The 27,015-nt window shown below is 43.4% G+C and overlaps 1 protein-coding gene across 14 annotated transcripts in view; it reads left to right on the top strand.

The window, feature by feature from the left end:
- Nucleotides 1-8,203: 8,203 nt before the first annotated feature.
- Nucleotides 8,204-27,015, top strand: part of MAGI1 (membrane associated guanylate kinase, WW and PDZ domain containing 1) — a 676,654-nt gene continuing 657,842 nt past the window's right edge. For 13 of the 14 annotated variants that reach the window (XM_047778778.1, XM_047778819.1, XM_047778759.1 and 10 more), the window contains exon 1: nt 8,233-9,137. In XM_047778778.1, coding sequence (XP_047634734.1) covers nt 8,825-9,137 — 313 coding nt within the window. In that variant the 5' untranslated portion in view covers nt 8,233-8,824. Of the gene's footprint in view, nt 9,138-27,015 lie in introns of all 14 variants that reach the window. The other variant, XM_047778731.1, reaches the window with a different exon arrangement.

Genomic DNA, 27,015 nt, shown 5'->3' with positions numbered 1-27,015 from the left:
AAATTATAGGAGGAGAAGCAAGAAGTTCTCCAAACAATGGCACCTTTAATTTCTGAAGCCATGTTTGCAAATTATAGTCCTTCCTAATGAGATGTCCTCCAGGATCATCCAGGGCTCCCTGTCATAGAACTTATCCAACACTATTAAACTGGTTTGTTTTCTCGTCTGAGTATTCAATGGGCATCCAATTAGGAGGTAAACTTCCTTCAGCCAAGAAAAAGTATATCTTTTAGTTCTATGCCATCAGCGCCTAATAGGAACAAGTATTTAATCAACATTCGCTGAATGAATAAATGAATGAAAACAGTCTACCAACTGTCATGGGCCATCTTCGAATATTTAATTTTCTTTTTTTGCTTAGCTTCAGAAAAACTGATGACTTATTTCAGAATATTTTAAATTTAGGAAGTTCCCCTTTGTGGCTCAGCAGGTTATGAACCCAACTAATATCCATGAGGATGCAGGTTCGATCCCTGATCCCACTCAGTGTGTTAAGGACCTGGCATTGCTGTGAGTTGTGGTGTTGGTCACAGGCTCTGATCTGGCATTGCTGTGGCTGTAGTGTAGGCCAGCAGCTGCCGCTCTGATTTGATCCCTAGCCTGGGAACTTCCATGTGCCACAGATTCGATTCTAAAAAGAAAAAAAAAAAAAGAATATTTGAAATTGATGTTGTGTAGTTCTCTAAATCATTTGTATTGAACAAGTGTAAAACTTGACTGGCTTCCTTTGTGAAGGGTACCATCCTGCACTGTTGCCAGTTTGAGATCTTTAAAATATCTACCAATGTGAGGGCCAACCACTACGGCTTTGATTTAAATCGGATTTGAAGTCTTGGAGCTCTTAGTTAACTGTGGAAGAGGTGACCCTGATAGGAGCTTGCAAAGGGACCCACCTTAATGAGGTTTCCCTGAGTCCTTTCAAGTCCACACACACTCTGCCAGGCTTGATCAGGCAGGCGATCATGTGTGTGACTCACGTGTGTTTATTCTCAAAGACCCTGAAGGTAGGCAGACTGTCTCTACTCTCTACAATTGAAAGTGAAAGCTCTAATATAGACTGAAATTTCTCTCATTGCTTTTTCCATCTGTTAGTGAAAATCTCCTTTTTCTCAGATTGCTGAACCTGGAAGATGTCAGCTGCACGTGACTATCTTTTCTGGCTCGCTGGAGAAGGCCAGTCTATATGTAGTAGGAAAGGATGAGGGCAAAAGAAGAAAAAAAAAAAAAAAAGAAGAGATGGAGAGAGAAAGCTGAGGGCGTTGCTTGAGCCTCTTCATCTAGACTTACTGAAAATGTGTTTCACCTCTAGTCTTGCCAGTTATATGGGGTAATACATTTCCTTTTTTGCTTAGGCTAGTTCAACTAGGTTTCTGTCACTGGCAATCAAAACATCCTAATACAAGTTTCTTTGTGGTGCATTGGGTTAGGGATCTGGCATTGTCACTGCATCACTGTAGCAGTTTGAGTCACTGCTGTGATGCATGATCAATTCCTGGGCCCCGAACTTCCACATGTTATAGGGGCAGCCAAAAAAACCCCCTCAAAACTATCCTAAATAATTACTTTAGCCCCATTCAGAATCCTAAGTGGTCATTAGTAGGGCATTGGTTAAATACATTTTGGAACATTCCAAGAATGGAATATTATGGAGCTAATGAAAGTGATACGTATAGGTTTATGTTTAACAAATAGAAAACTGATTGTGATGATCATTGTACAACTATAAATGTAATAAATTCACTGAGTAATAAAAAAAATTAAAAAAAAAGAAAATAAAACTGAGAATATATTGGGGAGTGATAAAAGATAAAAGGATCATTTTATTCCATAAATTAACTATAAATTCTAAATGGGGAGAGAGAGACACACACAAACACATATAGAGACAGAGAGAGGGGAGTTCCCGTCGTGGCGCAGTGGTTAATGAATCCGACTAGGAACCATGAGGTTGCGGGTTCGGTCCCTGCCCTTGCTCAGTGGGTTAAGGATCTGGCGTGCTGTGAGCTGTGGTGTAGGTTGCAGACGTGGCTCGGATCCCACGTTGCTGTGGCTCTGGTGGAGGCCGGTGGCTACAGCTCTGATTGGACCCCTAGCCTGGGAACCTCCATATGCCACTGGAGTGGCCCAAGAAATAGCAAAAAAAAAAAAAGAGAGAGAGAGAGAAAGTTAAGAAAGTTGACTGTGTGGGGGTGTGCATATTTGTATCGGCCAAAGTTCAGAAGGAGATATACCCAAATGTAAAAAGTGTTTGTCTTGTGGTAATATAATTTTGAATTACTTAATTTAATGCTGCCCTCTTACTTATCTATTTTTAAAGTTGTTCTGCAAAAACACATTACTATGACAGAATATTGTAAATCAATAAGATTTTTTAAAACCTTAAAAAATATATTACTAGGGTATTTTTAAAAATACAATCATTCCACTCTTATTCCTCTCACGATCAGTTCTGTTTCAGTGCAATAAACTGTTAAAAATATACAACAAAAATAAATAAAATATAATAAAATCCTGTATTATTTAAGCATATACCATAAACAAATTACTATATTTTCTTAGAGTTCACAGGAGATGAAAGATACAAATATTTATTATGAAGAAAAATGCAAGTACCATGTTCGCAAGGAATTAATAATATCATCAGGTATATTTTCAGTGGGATTATAGAGGATGATGGATGATGATGCTACATTACAGCTGAACATTCGGGAAATTTTAGGAGTGATTTCCATGATAAATTCTTGGGTTTCTCTTGGTTCCAGGGATCCAACTTCGAATTTCAAATCTTCCCATTACCATTATTTATTTTTTCCAACGGAAGTGAACCAGAACATTAGCCAGGACCAAACTCTCTTCCTGGGGTTCCCCCTGTAGAGAATTAAAATAATAGTTCACTTATGATATCTTGAAAGGTTATAAGAATTAATATTTGACTTATCCTTGCCTAGCTGAAAGGACTAAGAAAAGGAGTATTCTAGTCAGAACAAACTACCCATCTGCCACCCTGTGAGCAAAAGAACAAGTTATCAAGTAAATCATAGAAGTGTCTCCAAGAAATGATTTGGAAAGTGGTGGCCTTCACTGTCAGTTTCCTTCTGTCTGAACTAAGGGCTTTAGCTTTCTTTGTTGATCTTTTGCCCTAAATCACCAGTTTGATGTCAGTTACCTCACTGAGTATGAAGCATTTATACTGATGTCTGTAATATACGCCTCTTGATGGCATTCTTTAGAAACAGAAAGATAACCAATTTATATGTCCTCTTTTGACCCACAGTTGACCAACTTATTTCCTATCTTCACATTTGCAGAAAAAAGAGGTAAATTACCAGCTTAGACTGTAATAATGAATTTCTTTACTCACAAGTGAAAACTTTGAAAAGAAACGTAGGAGTTCCTGTTGTGGCTCAGTGGCAATGAACCCCACTAGTATCCATAAGGATGTGGGTCCAATCCCTGGCCCTGTTTAATGGGTTAAGGATCTGGCGTTGAAGTGAGCTGTGGTGTAGGTCTCAGATGGGGCTTGGGTCCCGTGTTTCTACAGCTGTGGCATGGGCTAGCAGCTATAGCTCTGATTCGACACCTAGGCTGAGAATTTCCATATGCCACAGGTACAGCCTTAAAAAGCAAAACAAAAACAACAAACAAACAAACAAAGCATATTGGGGTAAAGAAAAAAAATGCACATTTTATACTTATGGGGTGTTTTTTCCTTCCCTTTACTGGAACTAGCTATATGAAAATAAGATCCTAATTTGTGCAGAGTTTATCCTGTCACAGTTTATTTCTCATCTTCTCATCTACTGTGTTTATTAAGAGTTCATTGTTGGAGTTCCTGGTGTGATGCAATGGGATCAGTGGCATCTCTGGGGCTCAGGGATACAGGTTTCATTCCCGGCCTAGAACAGTGTGTTAAGTATCGGGGCAAAGTTTGCAACTGAGATTGAGGTCTGATCCCTGGCCTGGGAACTCCATGTGCTGAAGGTTGGCCAAAACAGAAAAGAAAAAAGAGTTCATTGTTGAAATGCTTCTGCAATAACAATATAAGGATATTTGGCATGTCACCTATACCACACCCCACAGATCTCCAAACATTTTAGAAATGTTGGCAAATTAATCCTCTTCACATTACAGTAAATTATTTGATTTTCAGAGTTCTCAGATGGGGAACAGGTGATTGGATTCTGGAGTAGAAACACTGTATTCCTTTAGTATCAAGGAAGAGATAGGAGGTTGATGACTGGTACGTGCACACTATGAGGCAGATGCAGGAGCCAAAAAAATGCTGGTGGCCAAATATGCTAGAAGGTGAATGGCCATATCCTACACCTTCACAGTGCAGTGCTTCTGAGCCTGGACTTTGGGTCCTGCCTCCGGGTTAATATCCTAGCTTTATTATTCCCAAGCGTGAGCAAGTTTCTTTATTTCTTTTTTTTCGGCCATGCCTGCAGCATGTTGAAGTTCCCCAGCCAGGGAAAGGATTGAACCCAAGTTACAGCAGTGACAACACCAGACCCTTTAACTTCTAGGCCACCAGGGAGTTCCACTGAGCAAATTTCTTTACTTGCCTATCTTCCCTTTCCTCCAAGGTTATTCATGCAAAATGGAGGTCATACATCACATGATTGCTGTTACTATTAAATAAAATAATGCATATAACCTGGCACACATGGTCAAACTCAAAGTTAGGTATTTTATGGTATTATTTTCACCACTGGAATGTATTGCCAAAGTTATAATGTGAGAGAAGCCAGAACACTAGGTTTCCACTTTACATCTATTCAAGAAAAATATACTTCAAGATAAATACATACTCTTTCAAGAAAACAATCTATTGGAGTTCCGACTGAGCCATAGTGGGTTAAGAATCAGACTGCAGCAGCTCTGGTTGCTGATGAGGTGCACATTTGATGCCGTCCAGGCACAGTGTTTCAAAGGATCCAGTATTGCTGCAGCTGCTGCATAGACTGCAGCTGTGGTTCAGACTCCATCTCTGGCCCGGGAACTTCCATGTGCCACTGGGTGTGGCCATCAAATTTTTTTAAAAAAAAAGAAAACAGTCTATCAGTATTGGTTCTAACCACCAATTCTAAATAGGCTTCATGTCAAAGGTCAATTATTATCCAGTTTAAGGTCACACTTCATCCATGCATTCATGCATTTATTCATCAAGTGTGGGAGTTCCTGCCATGGTTCAGCAGTTAATGAACCCAACCAATATCCATGAGGATGCGGGTTCAATCCCTGGCCTTAGTAGATTAAGGATGTGTTGTTGCTGTGGTTGTGGTGTAGGCCGGCAGCTACAGCTCTGATTTGACCCCTAGCCTGGGAAACTCCATATGCTGCAAGTGGGGCCCTAAATAACAAAAAACAAAAAAAAAACATCAAGTGTATATTGTGCATACTCCCCTTCAGGCATGGGTTCAGGTACTGAGGAGTCAAAGGTTGGAGAGGATAGATATGATTTCTGTCCTGAAGTTGCTTTCAGTGTGGGATACAGGAAATGGACCAGGAGAAAGAGTAGACAGAAAAGGTTAGAGGAGGAGCAGAGAGTTTGAGGACATCATAAACTTAATGCCTAGAAATTGGAAGTCTCAGCTGCTTTGGAGTTTCGAATTATTTCTTTTTATGTTCCTGGATTATAATATGTCTCCATCCCTCCACCCTGCTATCTCTACTCTCAGGTACCCCTTCTTTAGTGGGTGGTGGGGGTGGATGGTGGGCATGTGTTATTCCAATCTAAAATCTGAAGTGGGCTAAATTGCAAGTCCTTTCCTCTTCTCATCCTCAGGGACATGTGGAATCCAGGAGAGGGAAGATGGTGCTGCTGCCAGTGGGAGGAATTGCAAACCATGTGGTCTTGCCCATCCTTTGGACTCTTCCAGGTAAAACTGAGGTAGGAGGTAGGGGACCACTGATTGGAGGCAGGTGGGGAAATTCCTGGCAAGCAATCTGACTCCTAGAACATGGAGTGTGGAAGTGGGGAACATACAAGGTCAAGCTTGCTAGTGACTTATAGGGGAATCTGTGGTTTCACTCTAAGGCAGTATGCAAAAATGTGCATTTTAGGGGGAGGATTAATTCACCAGACACTTGAGCATTAACCAGGGACCAGGTAGTGTTCTAGGAACTGGGAATACATCAGTAAACCGAACTGACAAAACATACGTGCTGCCCTCCTGGAGCTTACACTCTGCAGAAAGAAGCAGACCACAGATTTCTTCTCCTAAAAGGCTCTGTGATTTATAAGAAAAAAAAAAAAAAAAAAAAAAGAAAGAAAGAAAAAAGAAAAAAAAAGCAGCTCAGGAATCAAGAAGCTATAACTATGGTCCTCCACATTGTGTAACAGCACCACTTAAGGGGAACCTGAAAAGTCCCGATGATAGAGTCCATCCCTGAGATTCTGACTGGCTGGATCTGTGTTTGGAAATGGATCTTTTGAAGCTCTCACTCATTTTGATCCAGTTCAAATAGATTGCTTCTAAGAAAAGAGGCTGAAGATGAAATTTTCTTCACCAAGAAGAGCCATGGAAAATTGGTCACTTCCTTCTTTTACAAATACTACAAAGCAACGGGATTTTTCATTTCTGGATGTCCCAAGAGAGAAGCATCAACATTCCTCTTATTTTTATTAGCTGAGGATAGCACCCTACAATCAGAGCTTTAAAGTGTTTCCATGTATGCCTATATATTTTAAGTTTCATAAAGGCGAGGAGGGATTATTGGTATCATCTAATTTGAAATCCCAAATGATTCCTAATTTTCTTTCCAAATACTATACTACTACTACACCAAATTTTTATCGTATGCAAGCTCTTCTCCCTCATAATACTCCCAAGAACCTAGTGAGGTATTGCTATATGTACTTAATAAGGGAGAAACTAAGGCACTGAGGGGTCCCCGTGCTTGATCAAGGTCACAGAGACTGGACTGGTGGGGATCTAAACCCCAGAGAAAGGCTCTCAACCGTGACCGCTGTGGCACTCCCTCCTTTCTGAGTCCCTTACACTCCCCTTCCTTATTTAGCACTTGCAATCTTTCCTGGGACCAAAGATGAATAAACAAGTTATAAATCACAGAAGAAAAGAAAATGCTTGGGAGACTATCGCTCAGGCCGATTGGGGAGTATTTAGGGAGGGCAGCCTTGATGGTGCAGGCTATTCTTTCAGTCCGCAGCCCTAAAACACGTTCCCAAACCTGGCAGGAACTGAAGCTGGCTCACCCCCACGTCCCCGGGCGGCGCCGAAGGCAGCACCAAGCCCGGGGCTGAGAATTCCAATAGGTGTCTGCCGCGCCCCCGCTCCCGCGGGCTCCAGGACGCGGGTGCAGATCCCAGATCTGGGGGTGATTCTTATCTCCTAGCCCCGGGGCGGGTCCAAAGGCTGCCCAGCTCAGTCGGGAATTTGATCCTGGGACCAATGCCTGGCTCCAGAAATCGCTGCCCACAAGGGAGTTAAAAAGTTAGACCTCTTTTCACTTGAAGACCCGAATCCTCTCTTGCCTTTTGGCTTCTTTCCCTGGTCTAGTTTTCCCACGTCCAAAAAAGTTGGTCTCAAAGTTTGAGTGCGTGCGTGTGTGTGTGTGAGCGTGTGACGCTCATAGGGATCCCAGTTGGGGAATCCAAGAGTCCCCTTCCCCAGGGTCGCAGAGACAGGGGCTAGTCTAGTTCCATGACCCAAACCCAAGGGCGCAGTGCAGGCGGGGAGAAGGGGGGGCCGACGCACGCCTTTGGGTTTGGTTCAGGGTTTTAGATTGAAATGTGGCGGGGGTCGGGGTGGGGGTTGCAAGGCAGGCGCCCGGGGCTGGGTGACCAACAGCGTGGCCAGCCACTGGCTGAAGGCGGTGGTGAGGCTTAGGCTGTCGTGAGCGCGTGCTTGTGTGCGTGAGTGTGAGCGCGAGCGTGTGTGTGAGCCTACCCAACCCCCACCTGTTTTAAATGATTTTAAAATGCCAAAACCAAACTGGCCCATGTTTTCAAAAGTTTCAAACAGTTGGAGTAATACACGTGCGCTTCCCCCAAACCCCCGAAAGAAATTGCTGAGCCCAGGGCACTAAAAGAAAAGGAGGAATCAGAGGTGTGTGGTAAGGAGGGTAAATTGCTTGCTCCTGGCGGGTCGGTTTTAGGACCCAACGGGAAGCACTTTGGAATCTCTCCCTTCGGGAAGGCGGGGTGGGGCGGGCCGGCCGGCTGGAGGCCGCGGTGCGCATGCGTGCGCGTCTCCTTTCGCCGGCCGCTGCGCTCGGCGGCGCGGAATAGAATGAACTGTAACAAAACAAGCAGAGCCTTTGTATCTGCTTAAAGGGGCCGCTGGCACTTCCCCCCCGTCCCCCAACCCCCGCTTCGCTACCGCGTCTCCTGGGCTCCCAGCAACTGGCTGGAAGGGCTTCCCTCACGCTCAGGAACAACCCGCCAACGAGAAAAGGCGAGCCAGGCGGGCGGCAAAGAGGAGACACCGCATTTCTAAGAGGCAAGAAAGAAAGGAAGGAAGGAAAAAAAATAACCCAAGCGGCGCAGAGTGGACTCTGGTCCGGGAGAGCACGGTCAGGCGCCGGAACGTGGACGGAGAAGCACCGGAATGCAAACAAAGCTCGCGGGCGCCTGTGCAGGGCTCGCGGGGAAGCCCAGAAAGTTTGTTTTATGATGGCTTGAGTGCGCGAGTGTGTGCGGCGAGCGAGGCTGCCAAGTTTCTCTCTCCCGTTGCGTTTTTTGGGGGGAGATGTCTCTCCCATGAACCAGCGAGGGCCTGGGGGGGCTTGTGCTGTGGAGGGACACCTGTCTCTCACTTTATTATTTTTTTTGTGGGGGGGAAGAGGGGTGTAACTCATCATGTCAAAAGTGATCCAGAAGAAGAATCACTGGACTAGCAAGGTTCACGAATGCACCGTGAAGCGGGGACCCCAGGGCGAGCTGGGGGTGACCGTGCTGGGGGGCGCGGAGAATGGAGAGTTTCCTTATGTCGGAGCGGTGGCGGCGGCCGAGGCGTCGGGGCTTCCTGGCGGCGGCGAGGGCCCGCGGCTGGGCGAGGGGGAGCTGCTTCTGGAGGTCCAGGGGATCCGGGTGTCCGGCTTGCCCCGCTATGACGTACTGGGAGTCATCGACAGCTGCAAGGAGGCCGTCACCTTCAAAGCCGTCAGACAAGGTAAGACGGGACGCGCCTCCGGAAGGCGCCCCCAGAAAAGGGGAGCGGCCTGTGGAGACTCCCTCCCCCCATCCCCAATTTCCCGCTTTTCTCCGGCAAACCCGGCTTAGAGGGGAAGTTGAGGTCAAGCGCCTGTGTTGGTGAAATACACAAAGTTGTTGAGAGATTGTAGGTTGTTTGCCCACCTGAGTAGGGAAGAGGGGCTTAGGTTTGCGCGGGGAAGCGCGGAGATTTTTTTCGCAGGTCGGGTTTGCCAACCTGTTATCTCAGCCACCAAGTGCGGCGCAGCTTCTCCCGCATCTGGAGGATAGTTGGGGAACTGAAGCCGGGGCTAGGGGACGTTCTTCTGGCTCCCTGGGGGGGTCGTTACCGCTGGCGCAGCTGCTGCGTTCTTTGGCCGCTTGTCTGTTTCCACCTGGAGAATGGGTACGAAGGAGGGAAGGGTCTTTGCTTATTGGACCTCCCCCATCAGAAAATAACCTTCACCCCGCAGCAGCCCAGGTGGGTTGAGGCATCACCGCCTAGGTTCCAAAGCCCGCTGCCGGAAGATCCTGCATTCACTCCACAGCTGGATGACGCATGTGTCTCCTCCGTGCTGCCGGGCCGCAGGCTTGTGGGTGGCGGTGGGGGAAGAGAGTGGAGGGGGTATTTCAGCGCCAGTCAAGCCCAAGTTTATACTGCCACCAACATCATCCCTGTGATGGTGTTAATAGTTGCTCTTTCGTTCCAGTCTCTTTGTACAGTGCTTTCCTTGCACTACCTTATTCTGATTCACAACAATTCTGAGAGCGAGTTGTTCTTATAAATCCCATATTATAAGGAAGCTGGGGCTGGGGTTGGTTCAGTTACTTGCCCAAGGTTACAAAGGAGTGAGGGTTTGAGCCCTTGCTGCAGAGCCTTAAGCCCTGATGAGGAAGAGGTTGAGGGATGACCCAGGGAGTGCGTTTGAGAGGAGGGAGGGGGAGCAAATTCATCTCTCGGAAGCCTGGAGAGGAGTGATGACCTTTCTGGTGGCTGCTGGTGGTGGGAGTCCCTTACGACTTAGCTTGGTGCAGGCCAGGGACTGTCTGATATAATCCGGTGCAGAAGGACTGGATTCCCTTAAAGGGGTTCCTTTTACCGATGACGCAGCTTCTCCCCCATGAAAGCACCAGAGTGAGCCTTGGTGAAAAGTTCCCATATGTGCCTGTAGGCCTGGAAGGGCAAGCAGCAGCTGGAGGAATGTGTCAGAGGAAAGGAGGGCTGGGCTGAGCTGATCCTATCTTGGAAGCAGGCCTGTTCCAGGTGAAATGGAGCAAGGGAACTAAGAGAAGAGTTGGTAGCTTTGAGTGACTGAGCGGTCTGGAAAGCTCTTTCTATTTATGTCCTCATCTTCTACTTGGACACCTCCAAGAAGCCCTCCAGCATCCTGCCAGGACGAATAAATCCTTCTTCCTCTGAACTCCCCTAAAGGTGTATCTTGTGGTTTTTTACTTACTCTGAATTATGAGTTAGGGCCCTCCCCTCATTTCTGTACACTGTGGTAAGCTCTTTGAAGGGAGAGACTGTACTTCCTTCATTCTACATCTCCCCAGCTTTGCCTGAGGTCCAACACCTTACCTCACCTGAGAACGTGTCCTCTCTCATCTGTAAACTGGCTTTCTTGTATTAGGTAAACTACTAAGTGCAAAACAGTGCAAAACAGTACCTGGCACACAGCAAGTGCTCAATAAAGATGGGCTATTATTATGTTTAAACTGAATTGGGGCAGTTATTTATTTCTGAATCTAGGTTTCAATGTCAGGAACCTGAATTGTGAATCAAATACCAGTACTTGGATTATTAGGACTTGATAGGACTGTAGAGAAAATAACTGTGTTAATGCATTTGATGGGATCAGCTGCAGGTCACTGTGCAGGGGCATTTTGGAGAAGGGGCTGGTGGAAGGTCAGGCGGGAGTACCTGCCTATCCAGTTCAGGGTCTGCTGGTGTCTAGTGGGTCTGATGGGAACTTGTTCTCAGTGTGCAAGCTACTGCACGTGGCTGAGCCTCCTTCCACTAGTTACCAAAGATCAGGAGGCGTTGTCCCAGGGAACTTTGGAAGGATTGGTCAGATAACTGAGTGTGTTTGGAATCAGACACTTCTGGGTTCTGTAGTGTCTCCCCATCTTATTTCCCTTCACCTAAAACTATTCTGTATGCTACACATGTGTGTGTGTGTACATCTACTTGTTTTTATTACAATGAGACAGAATAAAGATGTGGATGGGGACACTAGAATGGCCTGGAATCCACCGAGATGTGGAAGTTACTATTTCCTGTAATGATGACAACAGGCACTGCCAGACCATCTAACATCTTCATTACAAAAGGATGTCACAAAAAAGCATCTCATCAGCTTTCTCTTTCATAATGAGACTATGATTTAAATTATGTTACAGAATTGCTCTTCCTGTGTTTTATTTACTGTGTTTTAATCATATTAGATAAGCTTATGCTTGGTACATGGTAAAAGAAAATGTTACTTCTGTGTTGTCTGCACCTTGAGCTAGCAACTCCCAGGGACATGGGTCACTCTGGGTGCTGTCTGTATGGAAATGTCACGGTCTTTTTGTGGGAGAAAATTCTGCTATATCTATTTCATGGTAGCTCTCTGGAAGGATGCACAGACCAAAATAGCCTGTAGCAAATGGCATTATATGAAGCAGGACTGGACTGTGAAGGCATCAAGCTAAATGGATCTACTAGGTTGGAGTGGGTTCATTTTATTTTTTACAATGTTTTTGTTTTTATGGCCACGGTGTGCAGCAGCTTGATGTGGGCTGCACACCCAGTTCCCAGACCAGAGATTGAACCCAGGCTTCAACTGAACCACTAGACCACCAGGGAACTCCTGGAGTTGATTCATTTTAAATGGAAAGGACGTGGAGTTCCCATCATGGCTCAGTGGAAATGAATCCAACTAGTGCCCCTGAAGATGCAGGTTCGATCCCTGGCCTCACTCAGTGGGTTGGGGATCCAGCGTTGCCGTGAGCTGTGGTATAGGTCACAGACATGGCCTGGGTCCCGAGTTGCTGTGGCTCTGGTGTAGGTTGGTATCTGTGGTTCTGATTTGACCCCTAGCCTGGGAAATTCCATATGCTGCGTGTGGCCATAAAAAGACAAATAAATAAATAAATGGAGAGACTGTTTTGTCACAAAAGTGCCTAAAAATTAATATATATATTAATAACATATATGGTATGTATTATTACTTTATATGTATAATAAAGTGTACACGTATATTTTATAAGTACATTTTTACCTATCATAGAATGCACAAATCCTAAATATATAGTTTGGCGGGTTTTGACAAATGTATATGCTCATGTTAGCTTCACCTAAATCAAGATACAGAATGTTTCCATCACCCCAGAAATTTCCTTCCTGTCCCTTTTCAGTCAGTTCGCCTATCTCTTCCAGAGGCACTGGCTGTTTGATTTCTCCCACCATGGGTTTGTCTTGTCTGTATTTTGAAATTCATATAAATGAAATAATGTAGTACGTACTCTTTTGTGTCTGGCTTTTTTCACTCAAAATATTTTGGAGAGATTTCATATTGTTGTCTGATCATGGTTCTTTTCTATTGTGAAATAGTATTTTGTCATATACATGTGCTACTTGCTTTATATTTTTGCCTGTTGATGGATAGACATTTGGACTGTTTATTTTTTTCCAGCTATTATGAATAAAGCTGCTATATATGGTCCAATTCTGCCATATCTTTGCCAGTCTTTGATCTTGTCTGTCTTTTGAATTTTAGCCATTGTAGTGTATGTGGAAAAAGGGGAAAAGTACAGTAATCCTCCCTTATCTGCAGGTGATACTTTCCAAATTAGGCAAAGGAAGAGATTAACAACAACATGAGAGAGTAGAACAATTATAACTAATATACTATGATGAAAGTTATAGGAATGTGATCTCTTTCAAAAGATCTTCTTGTTCAAATATAATGCCTTTTCCATCTTAGCTAAGCACTTAGCACACACTGTGGTTGTGACTTTCGCAGTTTTAAGTGCAGCAGCAAACCTAGCATGAATTACTCTTTCCTTCTTCTCCATCTCCTGAAGAGAAAATTTATTCTTACCATAGATCTTATTAGCATCCTCAGCATGTGTTTTTTTCTTTCCCTATTAAGTTGAGAACTTTTACCTTTTCACTTCAAGGAAGCACTTTTTGGCTTCTCTTTGGCAGCTCTGAACTGCCATCATCACTCCTCTTGCATTTTGGGACCATTATTGAGTAAAATGAAGGTCACGTGAATACCAGCACTGCGGTACCAGGATGGCCAATTTGATAACTGAGCTCTTAAGTGACTATCGGTTGGGATACCCTGAACAAAGTGATGATTCATGTCCTGGGCAGGACAGAGTGGGAAGGCGGGAAATTTCATCATGATGCTTGGCGCACAGTTTGAAATGTATTAATTGTTTATTTCTGGAATTTTCTTTTTAATATTTTCATACCATGGTTGACTGTGGCTAACTGAAATCACAGAAAATGAAACAGCAGAAGCAGGGAAACTCTGGTAATTCAGGAAACTTAGCTCTAGGATGAAGTATTTGTTGAGCATTTGCTTTCGGATGTGCCAGGCCCTTGGCTAAGCTAGTGCTTTATGGGCATTTTGTTCTGGATTCTGACTCACGTGTCAGAAACTGAGCTCCAGAGTGTTTGGGTGGCTTTTCCAAAGGTGAAACAAGTGGCTGAAGAAGAGCTGGAACTCAGCTGTGTTGGATCCCAAAACCCATGCTCCTAGTTCCTGGGTCAGTGGATCTTGAAGTGGGGTCCAGATCAGTGGCATTAAGATCACCTGGGGACTGGCTAGAAGTGCAGATTCCTGGGCCTCACCCAAGCCCTACCGATACCTAAACTCAGGAGGGTGGAGCCTGTGGGGTGTTTTTAACAAGGCCTCAGGGAATTCCGATGCATGCTCATTTTTGAGCACCACTGTCCTAGGGTGTAGACATTGAAAACATGGTATCAAATGAGGCAGGTGACCTGTGTTCCAGAATAAGCTAGGCTGCTAGAGTTGTCGTGTCTAGTAGTTCACCTCTTTGGGCCTTTCTTTCTTTCTTTCCTTTCTTTTTTTGGCTTCCAGGGGCAAATCTGCAGCATATGGAAGTTCCCAGGCTAGGGGTCATATCAGAGCCACAGACACTAGCCTACACCACAGCCACAGCAACGCTGGATCCTCGAACCACTGAGTGAGGCCAGGAGTTGAACCCACATCCTCAGGGATACTAGTTGGATTTGTTTCCACTGTGCCACAACGGGAACTCCTGGGCCTTTCTTTATACCTAAAATAAGTATGCCCCTTCAGGTCCTTTGCCCTCATAAAATGCTAAGATTCCCTGAATAACCCAGACTTCAAATGTTTAAAATAGTGTGATTGTAGTTTCCCAATCTGCTAATATTATAGGTCATGCTTACATATTTTTGTAAGGGAATTTTGTGGTTTTGCAAATTACCCAGGAACCAAAACTGTCCCTCCACTTTTTTTTATAGACAGAATGGAGACAATAAATAAGACACAATTAAAACAACCACAACACCACCACCAGACCCTTCCTCTCACCGTAATGAGAGACTTATGACCGTATACATGTAGTTCTTGGTGCCTTTTTGGGTTTTGTTTCAACACTGTTTATTTGGACCCGTTGGAATATATTACAACAACTGTAAAAAAGTAATTCTGTTCTCATTTTAAGACACAGCGTCTTGGAGTTCCTGCTATGGCTCAGTGGGTTAAGCACCTGACTTTGTCTCTCTGAGGGTACGGGTTCTATCCCTGGCCTCACTCAGTGGGTTAAGGATCTGTGTGTTGCTGTGGCTGTGGCATAGGCCCCAGCTGCAGCTCCGATTCAGCCTCTGGTCTGGTAACTTCCATATTCCACAGGTGTGGCCTTAAAAATATTTAAAATTAAAATAAAATAAAACATAGAGTCCTGTCTTGCTTGATTTCCTGCGAATTCAGCTTCTGGGTCTCTGGATTTGCCACCCTCCCAGCACAAGATTGACTCCTTTCCTTAGTATTCAGAAAAACCTCCTCATCTGGTGGTGTGCTGCTAAAGGCTTAACAACCAGCTCTGGTGGATGGGAGACCCTGATTTGTAGCATTTTTGGTCTGGAAGAGATGCATGCATTTGATTCTCCAAGCCAGTATGAGCTGGTCCCAGCATTCCACTGACCCCATATAAAATAGCTCCCTGGGTTGCATGCCACTGTCCTGGTTTGTGTCTTCATAATTTGACATAATTTCCCTTTATCTTCTTCTCTTGCTTCTTTATTGTCTGTCTCTCTTCCCACTGGAATGCAAGGTCCCTGAAAACAAGAAGTTTATCTCACTTGTTCAATTCTCGGTTTCCCAGCGCCAGAAATAGTACCTGGAAAATCAGTGGTGTTCACTAAAATTTGTTGGCTGCATGAATGAATTTTCTCTTATCCCTCTCTATTCAGATGGGAAGTGCAGACCCGGCCATCTACCACATCTTTCCTTCTTTCCTCCCTGTCCATCTTTGATTTCTTCTCATTTAGGATCCTAATATGTTCATTTTTCTCATCATGTGATATTCCAATCAGCTGATTCCCTGTGTCTAATAATTTATACTGAGCTATAAATAAATGACCGACAAGGCCTAATGAATTATATTTACGTATTTCTGCCTGTTGACTCTAGGTGGAGTTTAAGAAGTGAAATTTCAGATGTTCAGGTGGATGAGAGGCTTTTCTGTTTTCTGTTCTTGTGAGACCTGCTCTATGTCATCATCCAGGAGAATGACACTTTACCTCCGTTTTCTTGTAGCATTGTCCCTGGGTGCAGTTTTTCCAGCCAACAGTGAATCTTTGCTACAGAAAACAGTCTGATTTTTGTCCTCTCTTGCTCTTAAACTGTGCTTCGTGTTTATATTTCTTTTTTTTTTAAACTTGAACTTTCAAAAAAAAAAAATCAATGTATTTTTGTCTTTGGTGCCAAAAGACCACTCTCTGACGGATATTTTTAGTTTCCACTGTGACATTCTACAGCTTTTACCAAAAAAAAAAAAAAAACATGCAAGGCAGGCAACCCAACGCATCCATTGTTTCTAGTGGCCACCCTCTGCCAATGGCTGTGTTATTTAAAAAACAGATTAACTTGACCTGATGATGCAATGGCATTCACTTGGCTTCCTGCATTGGTTGGCATTCATTACCCAGCTAGTTTCACATGGCAGAATTGATGATATCCACCAAGGGGAATTAAGTGGTTTATAAGAGAAAACATTCTGACATCTCCTTACCACAAGGGTTTACACGAAGGACGTTGCTTTATAAACGATGGTTATTTAATGCAAAACACCAGTCTCTGATGTTAGTGGTCCCTTCCTTGAGTTTGTATATCTGGGTAACAGGATATACTGATTTTGTATACACTGAGAAGAAAGGCTGTCAAATTCGTTAAGGGCTGACATTCATATCCTAAAAAAAGTAGGTTACTGCCTTCCTGTCTGTCTTTTTGCAGCTCATATGTGAGATCTATAACCTTGAAAAATCCCTAGTAAATGCTGGAGCTTTGCTCTCCTGCACCCCTGGGGGGTGTTGGCATCTGTATAGTATTTCCAGTGAATTTGTTTTGGTGTTTTCCCAGCTGAACCCCCATGGATGTCAAGGACACGCAAATGATGCTGACTTCTGCTTTCTAATATGGTGACCTATGAAGGGCCCCTCCCATGTGTTCTGGATGTCATTCATCTTTTCTGAAGGCATGGAGCGAAATGAGAAGATTTGTAATTTAAAAAGTGTCTTTTATTATTAAATAATAATCTTCTCTTTTTATAGCCAAGTAATTAATGAATGGAGTAATCCATTACTTAGAATCATTTTTCTAGTCCCTCTCAGAATGAAAACCACAGTCTTCTCAGGAACTCCAAAGCTCCCTTTATCAACCAACTCCACCCCCTGCCCACAGCCATGATCTGCCTGGTGACTTGTGACTTGTCTTTCCACATCCAAGGCTTGCTGATCCCCACCTGGACATCTGGCAAGGTTACTCCCTTATGAATTTAAAGTCTTTCCCAGTTGTCTTGTCCTCATTCATTATTCCCTTTCTCTGCTTTGCTTTATAATATGTACATTGTTTCAGTATAACTAGAGTTCCTTCTTTTTTCCTCTTTCTCCAATATAAGCTCCGAGAGGGCAGGGCTGTTGTTGATCTATTCCTGCTGTGTCCCCAGTATCGAGAACTGTGCCTGATGATTAGTCATTGCGCAAGTATTTTTTTCTTCTTTTTCTTCTCCTTTTTTCTTTTGAAGGCTACACCAGCAGCATATGAAAGTTCCCAGCCTAGGAGTTGAATCAGAGCTGCAGCTGCCAGCCACAGCAACGTGGGGTCTGAACCTCGTCTGTGACCTATACCACAGCTCATGGCCATGCCAGATCCCCAACCCACTGAGCGAGGCCAGGGATTGAACCCGAATCCTCATGGATCATAGTCAGGTTCATTATCGCTGAGCCACAGTGGGAACTCCTGCTCTAGTATCTTGAATGTCCACTGTCAAATTTAGAACTAGCATACATCTCTCCTGAGCTTGGTTGTCTCTGAAAATTCTAATGTTTGAAACTCTGCAAATGTAGGTACTTTGTATTGGATTGCATTAAGCTTGATAAGAGGTTAACATTCGCAGTCTAGGGCTTGGGCTAAAGAGAGCTTCACTATTGATCTGGGAATAGTCTTGAAGACAGTGAGCATTGCTAGGCTATTTCCATTGGTCTTTATTTTAGGGATTTAGGGCAGCACACTGTGCAGAGTGTGTCAGGGAACTTTTGCACACTCTCTCACCCTCCAGTGGACTGTAAGAGGTTCTTCCAGGCTCTGTAAGCTGTGTGTAGAGACTTTTGCTGTTACCATCTGCAGTGTGGTGCAAATGAGTTACGTAAGAGAATTACATTCTCCCGGCAAAGGTGTCAGCCCCACTGTTATTGCCAACAGAGGCATTAGTGTGCGCCTTTAATGGGATGCAGTTATATTTTCCACAATAAGGCTAATCTTTCAGCCTCTTCATTGTGAGATGAGACTGGAAGCTCTCTTTATGGACAGGGGTAAGATGGTGCAACTAAAAGGCCATTATGTCCTGATTATAAACCATATTTCAAAATTATTGCTACATACAGTGTTAACAGGACTCCAGTGCTGCTGGGAAGATAATCCAGAGTATATCCATTTTGGAATTCCCCTTGTGGTTCAGTGGGTTCAGAACTCAACTAACATCTATGAGGGTGCAGGTTTGATCCCTAGCCTCGCTCAGTGGGTTAAGGATCCCACGTTGCTCTGAGGTGTGGTGTAGGTCGCAGATGCAGCTTGGAGCCTGTGTTGCTATTGCTGTGGTGTAGGCCGGCAGCTGCCAGCTCTGATTTGACCCCTAGCCTGGGAACTTACATATGGCGTGAGTGTGGCCCTAAAAAGATAAATAAATAATGAAATAGTATGTCTCTCCCTCTCAAAAAGACCAAAAAAAAAAAAAAAAAGATATATCCATTTATCAATGTGTTGTAGATTGACAGGTTTTGGACTCAGGTTGGCCTGAGTTAGAAGCCAGCCTTTCAGCTGGGTGACTCAGGGTGAGATACTGCACCTCCCTGTGCTAGGACTTCTCCTTCTGCCAATAGGGATAATGATATCTACTTCTGGAGGTGATGAAAGAATAAAATGAAGAGATCGAAGTCAACCACATGGCACAGGGCCTGGCATGTGGTGAGTGCTCCCAAAAATATTAGCTTCTGTTGTAGGTTGCGTGTTCCCTGTTAGAAAGCACTTGGGGAGTTCCCGTCGTGGCGCAGTGGTTAACGAATCCGACTAGGAACTATGAGGTTGCGGGTTCGGTCCCTGCCCTTGCTCAGTGGGTTAACGATCTGGCGTTGCCATGAGCTGTGGTGTAGGTTGCAGACATGGCTCAGATCCCGTGTTGCTGTGGCTCTGGCATAGGCTGGTGGCTACAGCTCCAATTCGACCCCTAGCCTGGGAACCTCCACATGCCGAGGGAGCAGCCCAAGAAATGGCAAAAAGACCAAAAAAAAAAAAAAAAAAGCACTTGGGAGAGAAGAAAGAGTCTCTTGAGAGATAGAGACTGTGGTTCACAGTTCTCAGGAGAGCTTTTCAAGTCTGGAAAAAGCCCTCATTTTTTTGGCCTGACATAGATGCTACTTTTGAAGAAGGCTGAGACTGGATTAGTTCAGACAAGTAAGAAGGAAAGCTCTAGATCTCATGGTATGTTGGTGGAAGGCTGAGCCGCCTGAACTTCTCTCTGCATTGTCACTGGTGATGAATTGATTATAATGATTGTCACTGGCACCCAGGGCCAGTAAGGTGTAGAATGAGGATAGCTCCTCTTCCTGGGCTTCTGCGCAGGCCAGTACCAGCAAGGGTGATGCTTGAGGACTTGATGCTGAAGTCCTCTGCCCTTCCTGGCACCATACCTGGGCTTCCAAGTCAGCAAAGGATGGGGAGGCAGTGGGACTTAGTGTTATACGGGTTTGGAGGCCCACTGGTTGGGTCTGACTCTAGCTGAAGAACCATGGGCATGTTAACTTCCCAGAACCTCCATTGTCCCAGTTGAAAATGAGGATAGTACCTACCTCATGGAGGGGTTGTGAGGATTAAAAGAGAAAATATATGCAAAATACTCTGTCCTCTGCTCGTATGTCTCTAGTGTTTATCTACCTGCCTACTAGGAGCCATGATAATTTTTACTTGAGAAATGAAGACCCATCAAAGAGTTCCTCTAAACAGTGATTTTCAACTGGGGGTGATTTTTGACTCCTGGGGACATTTGGGAATATCTGGAAACATTGTTGGTTGTTACAACCCAGAATAGGGGGGTGCTGGGGATATTAAGGGAGTGGAGGCCAGGGATACTGCTAAACATCCTAAAGGCACAATACAGCGCCCCCATGACAGAGAGGCAGCCACCCCAACTGGCACTCAGGCTGAAGTTGAGACACCCAGGTCTAAGGTTTTAACTTCATGGTTGAGACTGGGCATCTGAATTAGGACTGGTAAACTAATAGTCATAACTGTTGCTATAGACTATCTTCTGACCTGTTCCTGAGACCCAGGTTAGGGTTTTGCCTAGGTAGGGTGATGTCATTCTCATTTTAGTCATGAGAAAATCAGCTGGAGAGGTTACATAATTTATCCTGGCCCCCAGGCCGCTGACACAGATGAGATTCAAGTTCTGATCTGCTTGGTTCTAAAATCCTTATCCTAGGTTTCCACACTCAAAGTGTGTTGATTATAGCTGCTCCCCGCCCCCCCATCCTTTTACTGTGTGTGTGTGGATGTACCTATATCTTAGGCTGTACCATTGCTGTGTGAGATAGTGTAATATGCCTGGGGACCCCACCAAAGAAAGGCCCACAAATTTCAAAAATGGATTCCCAAAGTGGTTTTTTAAGAACTTATTTATTTATATGAAAGTATAGTTGATTTACAATATTGTGTCAAAGTGTTTGTTGAAGCATGCTGCTGTGTATTCAAGCCATTCCACTTAACTTGCCTTCTATTGTTTTCCCTGGTCTTCCTCACCCAAGGTTGTTGATGTGCTTCCTCCTCTTTGTCCCTCTCTTTTTTTTCCTCCACGAACATCATGATTTCAGGAGTCACAGTAGTGTCTCCTCTACTGGATTATGTGTTTCTTGAATTCTTGAAGGCAACATCCCTGTTTTATGTCTCTTTGTAATCCCTGCCCTCTCTAGGTACTCAAGAAATCACTTTTGAATTGAATTCTTTTGAGGTAATGGGTAGGCATAACTTTTAAATAAATAAGAAAAATTCTTGCCTAAGATCTTGTTGGCTAGAAATCCGCAGCTTATTTTTAAAGCATATTAAATATACTTAGCCATATGTCTGACTTTCTGTGATGATTTAAGATGGTTGTCTGCCAGTTGTTGTAGCATTTTGAACTGTAGAGAAAATATTGAATTAATTGTGTTGAAGGTCTTAGAGGGCCTTTATTCTGACCAGATGTGCACTGTGATGGAGCCTGTTGCTTATGTAATGCGGCCACAGCAGGCATCACTTTGGCTGGATTTAAATAGAGTCAGTATTTTACCACCTGGATTCTTGGCCAAGTGAAGGAATTTACATCTGAGAGGGAGAACCTCTTCATTTCCTCCTCCACCTATCAGCTTGTTTAAGTCTGTGTGACTTCATTCAGAATTCAGAACCCAAGATCAAGATCAAGTTGTTGAAAAAGGACTTTCTTTGGTGTTGGAGTGTGTGTGTGTGTGTGAGTAATTTCTTTTAAGAAAGCATAGGCATCTAGATTTTTGGTTTCGAATTTGTAAAAACTCCAGATAGTCTTGTGACCTTGTATGACTATCAATCACTTTCAATTTGGGCTGTGCTTCCACAGCTCATGTTTTTTTCATGGCGAACTTTAATTTTCTTCCCTCATTTAAACAGTGTGTACAGTATAGAAAGATGCGAATATATGAAAGGAAAATGTATCCACATTGCCCATAATCCCACCTCAGAGAAATACATGTGTTACTCTATTCTTACCCAGACGTTTATATATGTGTGTGTGTGTGTGTATATATACACACACACACACACACACAAATACACTTTTTTTTTCTTTTGTAGACTTTTTTGGGAGGGTCTTTTTCTTGTGAAAATAGGATAGTACAACACATACTGTTTTGGTGAGATTGTTCATTATGCCTAACAATTTTGTCTTGGACTTTTTTCTTGCATTACATGTAGATCTACTTTACCATTTTGATGGCTGCAGAAACAGTTTTTGGTTGTGCTATAGTGTATGTTCAACCATGCTTTGAGAGTGAACATTTTGTTGTTCTCATTTCCTATTTTACACAACACAATGATGAATATCTTTATAAACATTTTAGTGAACTTCTTCAGATATTTTCTTCGGATCAATGTCTAGAACTCTTGGCTTACATGAATTTTATCTTGTTAAAACTTAATACCTACCATCATCTTGCTCTTCAAACAGCTTATCAGCTTAAATCCCTGCTGCCTGTTTGTGAGAGTGCTGTAATTTTTTACTTATTTGAGTTACAATAGATACCACCTAGCCCTGGAATTGTGCTCAATATTTTGAGTTTGCAATGACTGTTATAAATAAATATAAATGCAGTAAATATTTATTTAAATAATATAATTATCACAAGCTCAGATATTGAGCAGGTATTTTAAAGCACATTAGGGAGTAGTGGGGACTGGGGTAAATTGGAAGTTCATGTCTGGTTCAAAGGGAGCAGATGCCACGCAGCGTCAGCCTGTTGTTGACATGTGCGAACACTGACCAGCATTGCCAGGTTTTTCAAATTTTCAAGAGAATGCAGAAGCCTAAATTGTTAAAAAAAAAAAAAAAAAGCGTACCTCACCAGTCTAAAAGTGTTGGTTTAGAATTTTTCAAAAGCATGGATAAACCAAACAAAACACATCTGGGAGCTATATCTGGTCCTCAGGTCACAAGCTTGCACCCTCTTGTTGATGTATTTGCCTTTCTCACTTGACGTCTCTCACACTTCTCTTAAAGAGCAATAATCACATTTTTTACTCTTATTTGTATTCTTAGACACCAGGATAGTGACCAGCTCACAGTGAATGTCTATAAATGTGCATTAACCTGAATAATAATTTCCAGAAGTGGGTCCAGTTTGTCACTGACAGTTCCACCATTTGAGTTGCGAGGAGCAGGGGAGAGGACATATTTTGGTCGTGATTCTTGGAATATTTTATTTCAGTTTCCTGATGTGCTGAGTCTTAGAATTGGGTGCAAAAATAACTTCTTGACAAGGCCGTTTATAGGAATGTGTCCTGGGAATAGTATATATTCTCTGATCTCAGGTGATTGTACTGTGAAATGTGTGGCCTTCCAAATAAAAACTCCAAAATGAGTTCTATGTATATATACTTCTTAGGGAGGTTTTTAATATAGCAAGAAAATCCACCAACAACACAGCTTGTTCGAACATTCTTCAAGTAAATCAGGACCCTGACCTTTACTCCAAGAATGGATGCTTTCAGAACACGATTAACTTCTTAGAGTGGTAGACATCAGTTCTTCAGGGCCAAGGTTATCTGGTAGAATTTTGTTTTTTGAAAACCAGCGCAGCCCTTGCTGCATTCCTGCCTGCATAATGGATTGTTCGACATGGCAGAACTCATGTCAGACGCCAGGTTTGCTGCCCTAAAATGGGGAAGGGGATTTAGGTAATTCAGATTAGAAATGTAGGCAGTATGGAGTTCCCTGGTGGCCTAGTGGTTAAGGATCCTAGCATTGTCACTGCTGTGGCATGTGTTTGATCTCTGCCCTGGGAACATCCCCATGCCATAGCTGTGGCCAAAAAAAAAAGTTTAGGCAGTGTAATCAGTCTGTCAAAGAGCCAAGGAAGGAATGGCCTCTATTTTATAATATAGAACTATTTTATAAACTGGGCAGCAGAAGCCCAGCATGGAGTTCAAGTTCTGTCAGGTTTGGATTGGGACTGTGTTTCTCTTCTGTCCTCCTCTCTCCCTTTCCCTTTCTCCATACCCATATCAGAGTGAAAACATTTTGAGAGGCTGTCTAGGAATTCAGATTTTAGATAGGATTCTCTCAATGTAAATCTGGGACTTTGGATGAGAGACAAAACTAGAGCATTCTCAAGTTGAGTCTGCTCCATCCCCACATCTACTTTCTTCATTACAACAACCACTTTTGGGGCATCCGGAATTCCCCAAGTTGGCATGAAATTTGGCTTCCATTCTACTTTAAAATGCTGCAGGAGGAGGTCCTTTGGTGGTTCAGTGGGTTAAGGACCTGACGTTTTCTCTGAGGATGCAGGTTTGATCCCTGGCCTCGATCAGTGGGTTAAGGATCTGGTGTTGCCATAGGCTATGGTGTAGCTCAAAGATGCAGCTCAGGTCTGGCGCTGTGGTGGCTGTGTTGTAGGCTGCAGCTGCAGCTCCAATTTGACCCCTAGCCTGGGAACTTCCATATGCTGCAAGTATGGGTGTAAAAAGAAAAAAAAAAAAGTCCTCCAGGATAAGATGTAGCAGGAAAAGCTTGTATTCTGTGGCATTTTAGGGTGTCCAGTTGTTGATAAAGGTCCTGAGCTTTTGTCTTTGGTAAAGGGAAGAGTCTAGCCATAGTAAATTACACCATAGTGCAAAGCCACAGTTAGGTACCTGCACAGGGTCTTGGAAGAGTCTTTTAGAAAGCCCATAATATTGTCTCAGTATTGACATATTGTACCCGAATCTTTATTTGTAAGAGAAAAGTCAGAGAGAGAGGATGCCCAGCAAAGGACAAATTCATGCAGCTCTTGCCTATTTCTGTCTAAGCCTGTGGGAAAATGCTGCCATAAGGAAGAAAGGCCCCGGCTTTCTCAAGCAATGTGAATCTCTTTCTGAGATATGTTAGCTAAAAATGTAAGCTCAAGCTATTCTGTGTGAAATAATTGTCTCCCAGGAAGACAGACCATTGTGAGCAGACGGCATTAATGGGAAGATAATACCAGCTGTTAGTATTGGAGTCTTTTGTGATGGAAGGAGCCTCTCCATGGGGTTTAATAAAACATGAGGAGTCCCCCTGTTGCCTGAATTTCTGAGGGAAGAGACACATCCTGAAAAGGCTGTGGGGAAAATCTGTAGCCCTGTGTACCTGTTACCAGGCGCTGGTGTTCACCTAATGGCTGCCAAGAGGTTGCAGGCAGAGCTGCTTGGAGAAAATGATCAGCTTCAAAAACAGTGGCCCACAAATTGGGTTTGGGTAAATGGAAAGCACGTCAGAATTACCTGGAAGAGTTTTCAAGCTCTGGGCATCTGGGGGCCAGTTCATTAGTGATGCTGCTTCCTGTCTCCATGCCCAACAGAGCCTTGATGCCTCAACTCCAAAGAATGGTCCACAAAATGGTCACGGATTCAGAATCATCCAGAGTGTTTATTAAATATGGGGAGGCCCCATGTCTTGAGTCCACAGGTCTCAAGGATCCTAGGGAATGGGCCCTGAGAATCCACACTGTTTAAAAATGTTCTGCCTGGTTATAGGAGTTTAAAGCTTGAGGCTCTGGCCTCTAACACGTCAGCCTTTTCAAATCCAGGTCCCTAATAAATGTTGGTAACAGGTCTTCCCCTCTATACTCGGATAAACATTGACTGGGTATTAAGACATGGAAACAACCTAAATGTCCACTGACGCAAGAATGGATTAAGAAAATGTGGTACAGGAGTTCCCGTCGTGGCTCAGCGGTTAACAAACCTGGCTAGCATCCATGAGGACGTGGGTTCAATCCCTGGCCTTGCTTAATAGGTTAAGGATCTGGCATTGCCATGAGCTGTGGTTTAGGTCACAGATGCAGTTCAGATCCTGTGTTACTGTGGCCATGGTATAGGCCAACAGCTACAGCTCCAATTGGACCCCTAGCCTGGAAACCTCCATATCCTGCAGGTGTGGCAATAAAAATACAAAAAAAAAAAAAGAAAGAAAAAGAAAAAAAGAAAATGTGGTACATACATACAATGGAATACTACTCAGCCATATAAAAGAACGAAATAATACCACTCATAGCAACATGGATGCAACTAGAGATTCTCATACTAAGAAGTACATCAGAAAGAGGAAGACATACCACATGATATCACTTATATGTGGAATCTAAAATATGGCACAAATGAATCTGTCTATAAAACAAACGAACTCACAGACATAGAGAACAGACTTGTAGTTGCCAAGAGGGAGGTGGGAGGGAGTGGGATGGACAAGGAATTAGGGTTTAGTAGATATAAACCATTGCGTTTAGAATGGATAAGCAATGCAGTCATGCTGTATGGCAGTGGGGACTATATCCAGTCTTCTGGGATAGACCATGATAGAAAAGACTATAAAAAAGAATGCATATATATGTATAACTGACTCAGTTGCTGTACAGCAGAAATTGGCACAGAATTGTACATCAACTATAATTTAAAAAAAATTTTAAAAGGGAGAACCAATGAGAGTTAAGAAAAGTAAGAAACTTTGGGGAAGGAAGTCAAGAATAGACAGTTATTTGAGCTACTCGTTCTTCTAGGGTGGTACATACTGGCTGTGTGCAGGTGTGAATGTGGAAGGTCATTTTCTTGCTTCAGGATTTTAGCATTAGTCTGGTGATTGAGAGAAACCCCCTTCTCACCACCATGTTTGTCTTTTTAAAATAAAAAGGAACTCTGGAGGAAGGACAGTGCCATCCAGTAGAACTTTCTGTGATGATGGAAATATTCTTTACCTATGCTGTCTAATATTTTATCCACTAGCTGCATGTGGAGATTGTGTACTTGTAATGTGACTGGTGTGGCTGCCTTTTACCAGCCCCACTATGAAAATGAATTTTTCATTTTATTTATGTGAAATTAAGTTAAATTTAACTCTCAGTAGCCGTATGTGGCTGGTATTTACTAGATAGAACAGCACAGGAGACATTGCCATTACAAATGTTGAGGACAGTCATAGTTCTTTTTGTCACATCCACTTGCTCTGAGAAAACGCTGGAATAACCCTTTGGGTTGATGCTTGTTAAATGTGAAAGCTTAGGGTAGGTAGTTTTAAAGTGTCCTTTTGACCTTTTAACAATATGTTTCCTGGGGATGGTTTTCTTAAAGAAGCTTACTGTATGGTAATGTGCTGATTGTCCCAAGTGAAGTGGTTTCTGTGGAACAGATATGTTCCATGAGGCTAGGAGTGATTTTTTCCTGTGTTCTAGCACTTAATATAACAGATGGTTGAATACATTATTTCAGTTTGAGTATTTTATGCAAAGAGGGAGACTCTCAGTTACCTTGGAGTTGCATAAACTATTCTATCACCTTGATGTTTTATAGAAAACAACTCAAATG

This window comes from Phacochoerus africanus, chromosome 1 (genome assembly GCF_016906955.1).
Source record: "Phacochoerus africanus isolate WHEZ1 chromosome 1, ROS_Pafr_v1, whole genome shotgun sequence".
In the NCBI taxonomy this organism is placed as follows: domain Eukaryota; kingdom Metazoa; phylum Chordata; class Mammalia; order Artiodactyla; family Suidae; genus Phacochoerus; species Phacochoerus africanus.
The sequence above is the reverse complement of the archived record's forward strand: the minus strand, read 5'-3'. Positions and strand labels throughout refer to the sequence as shown.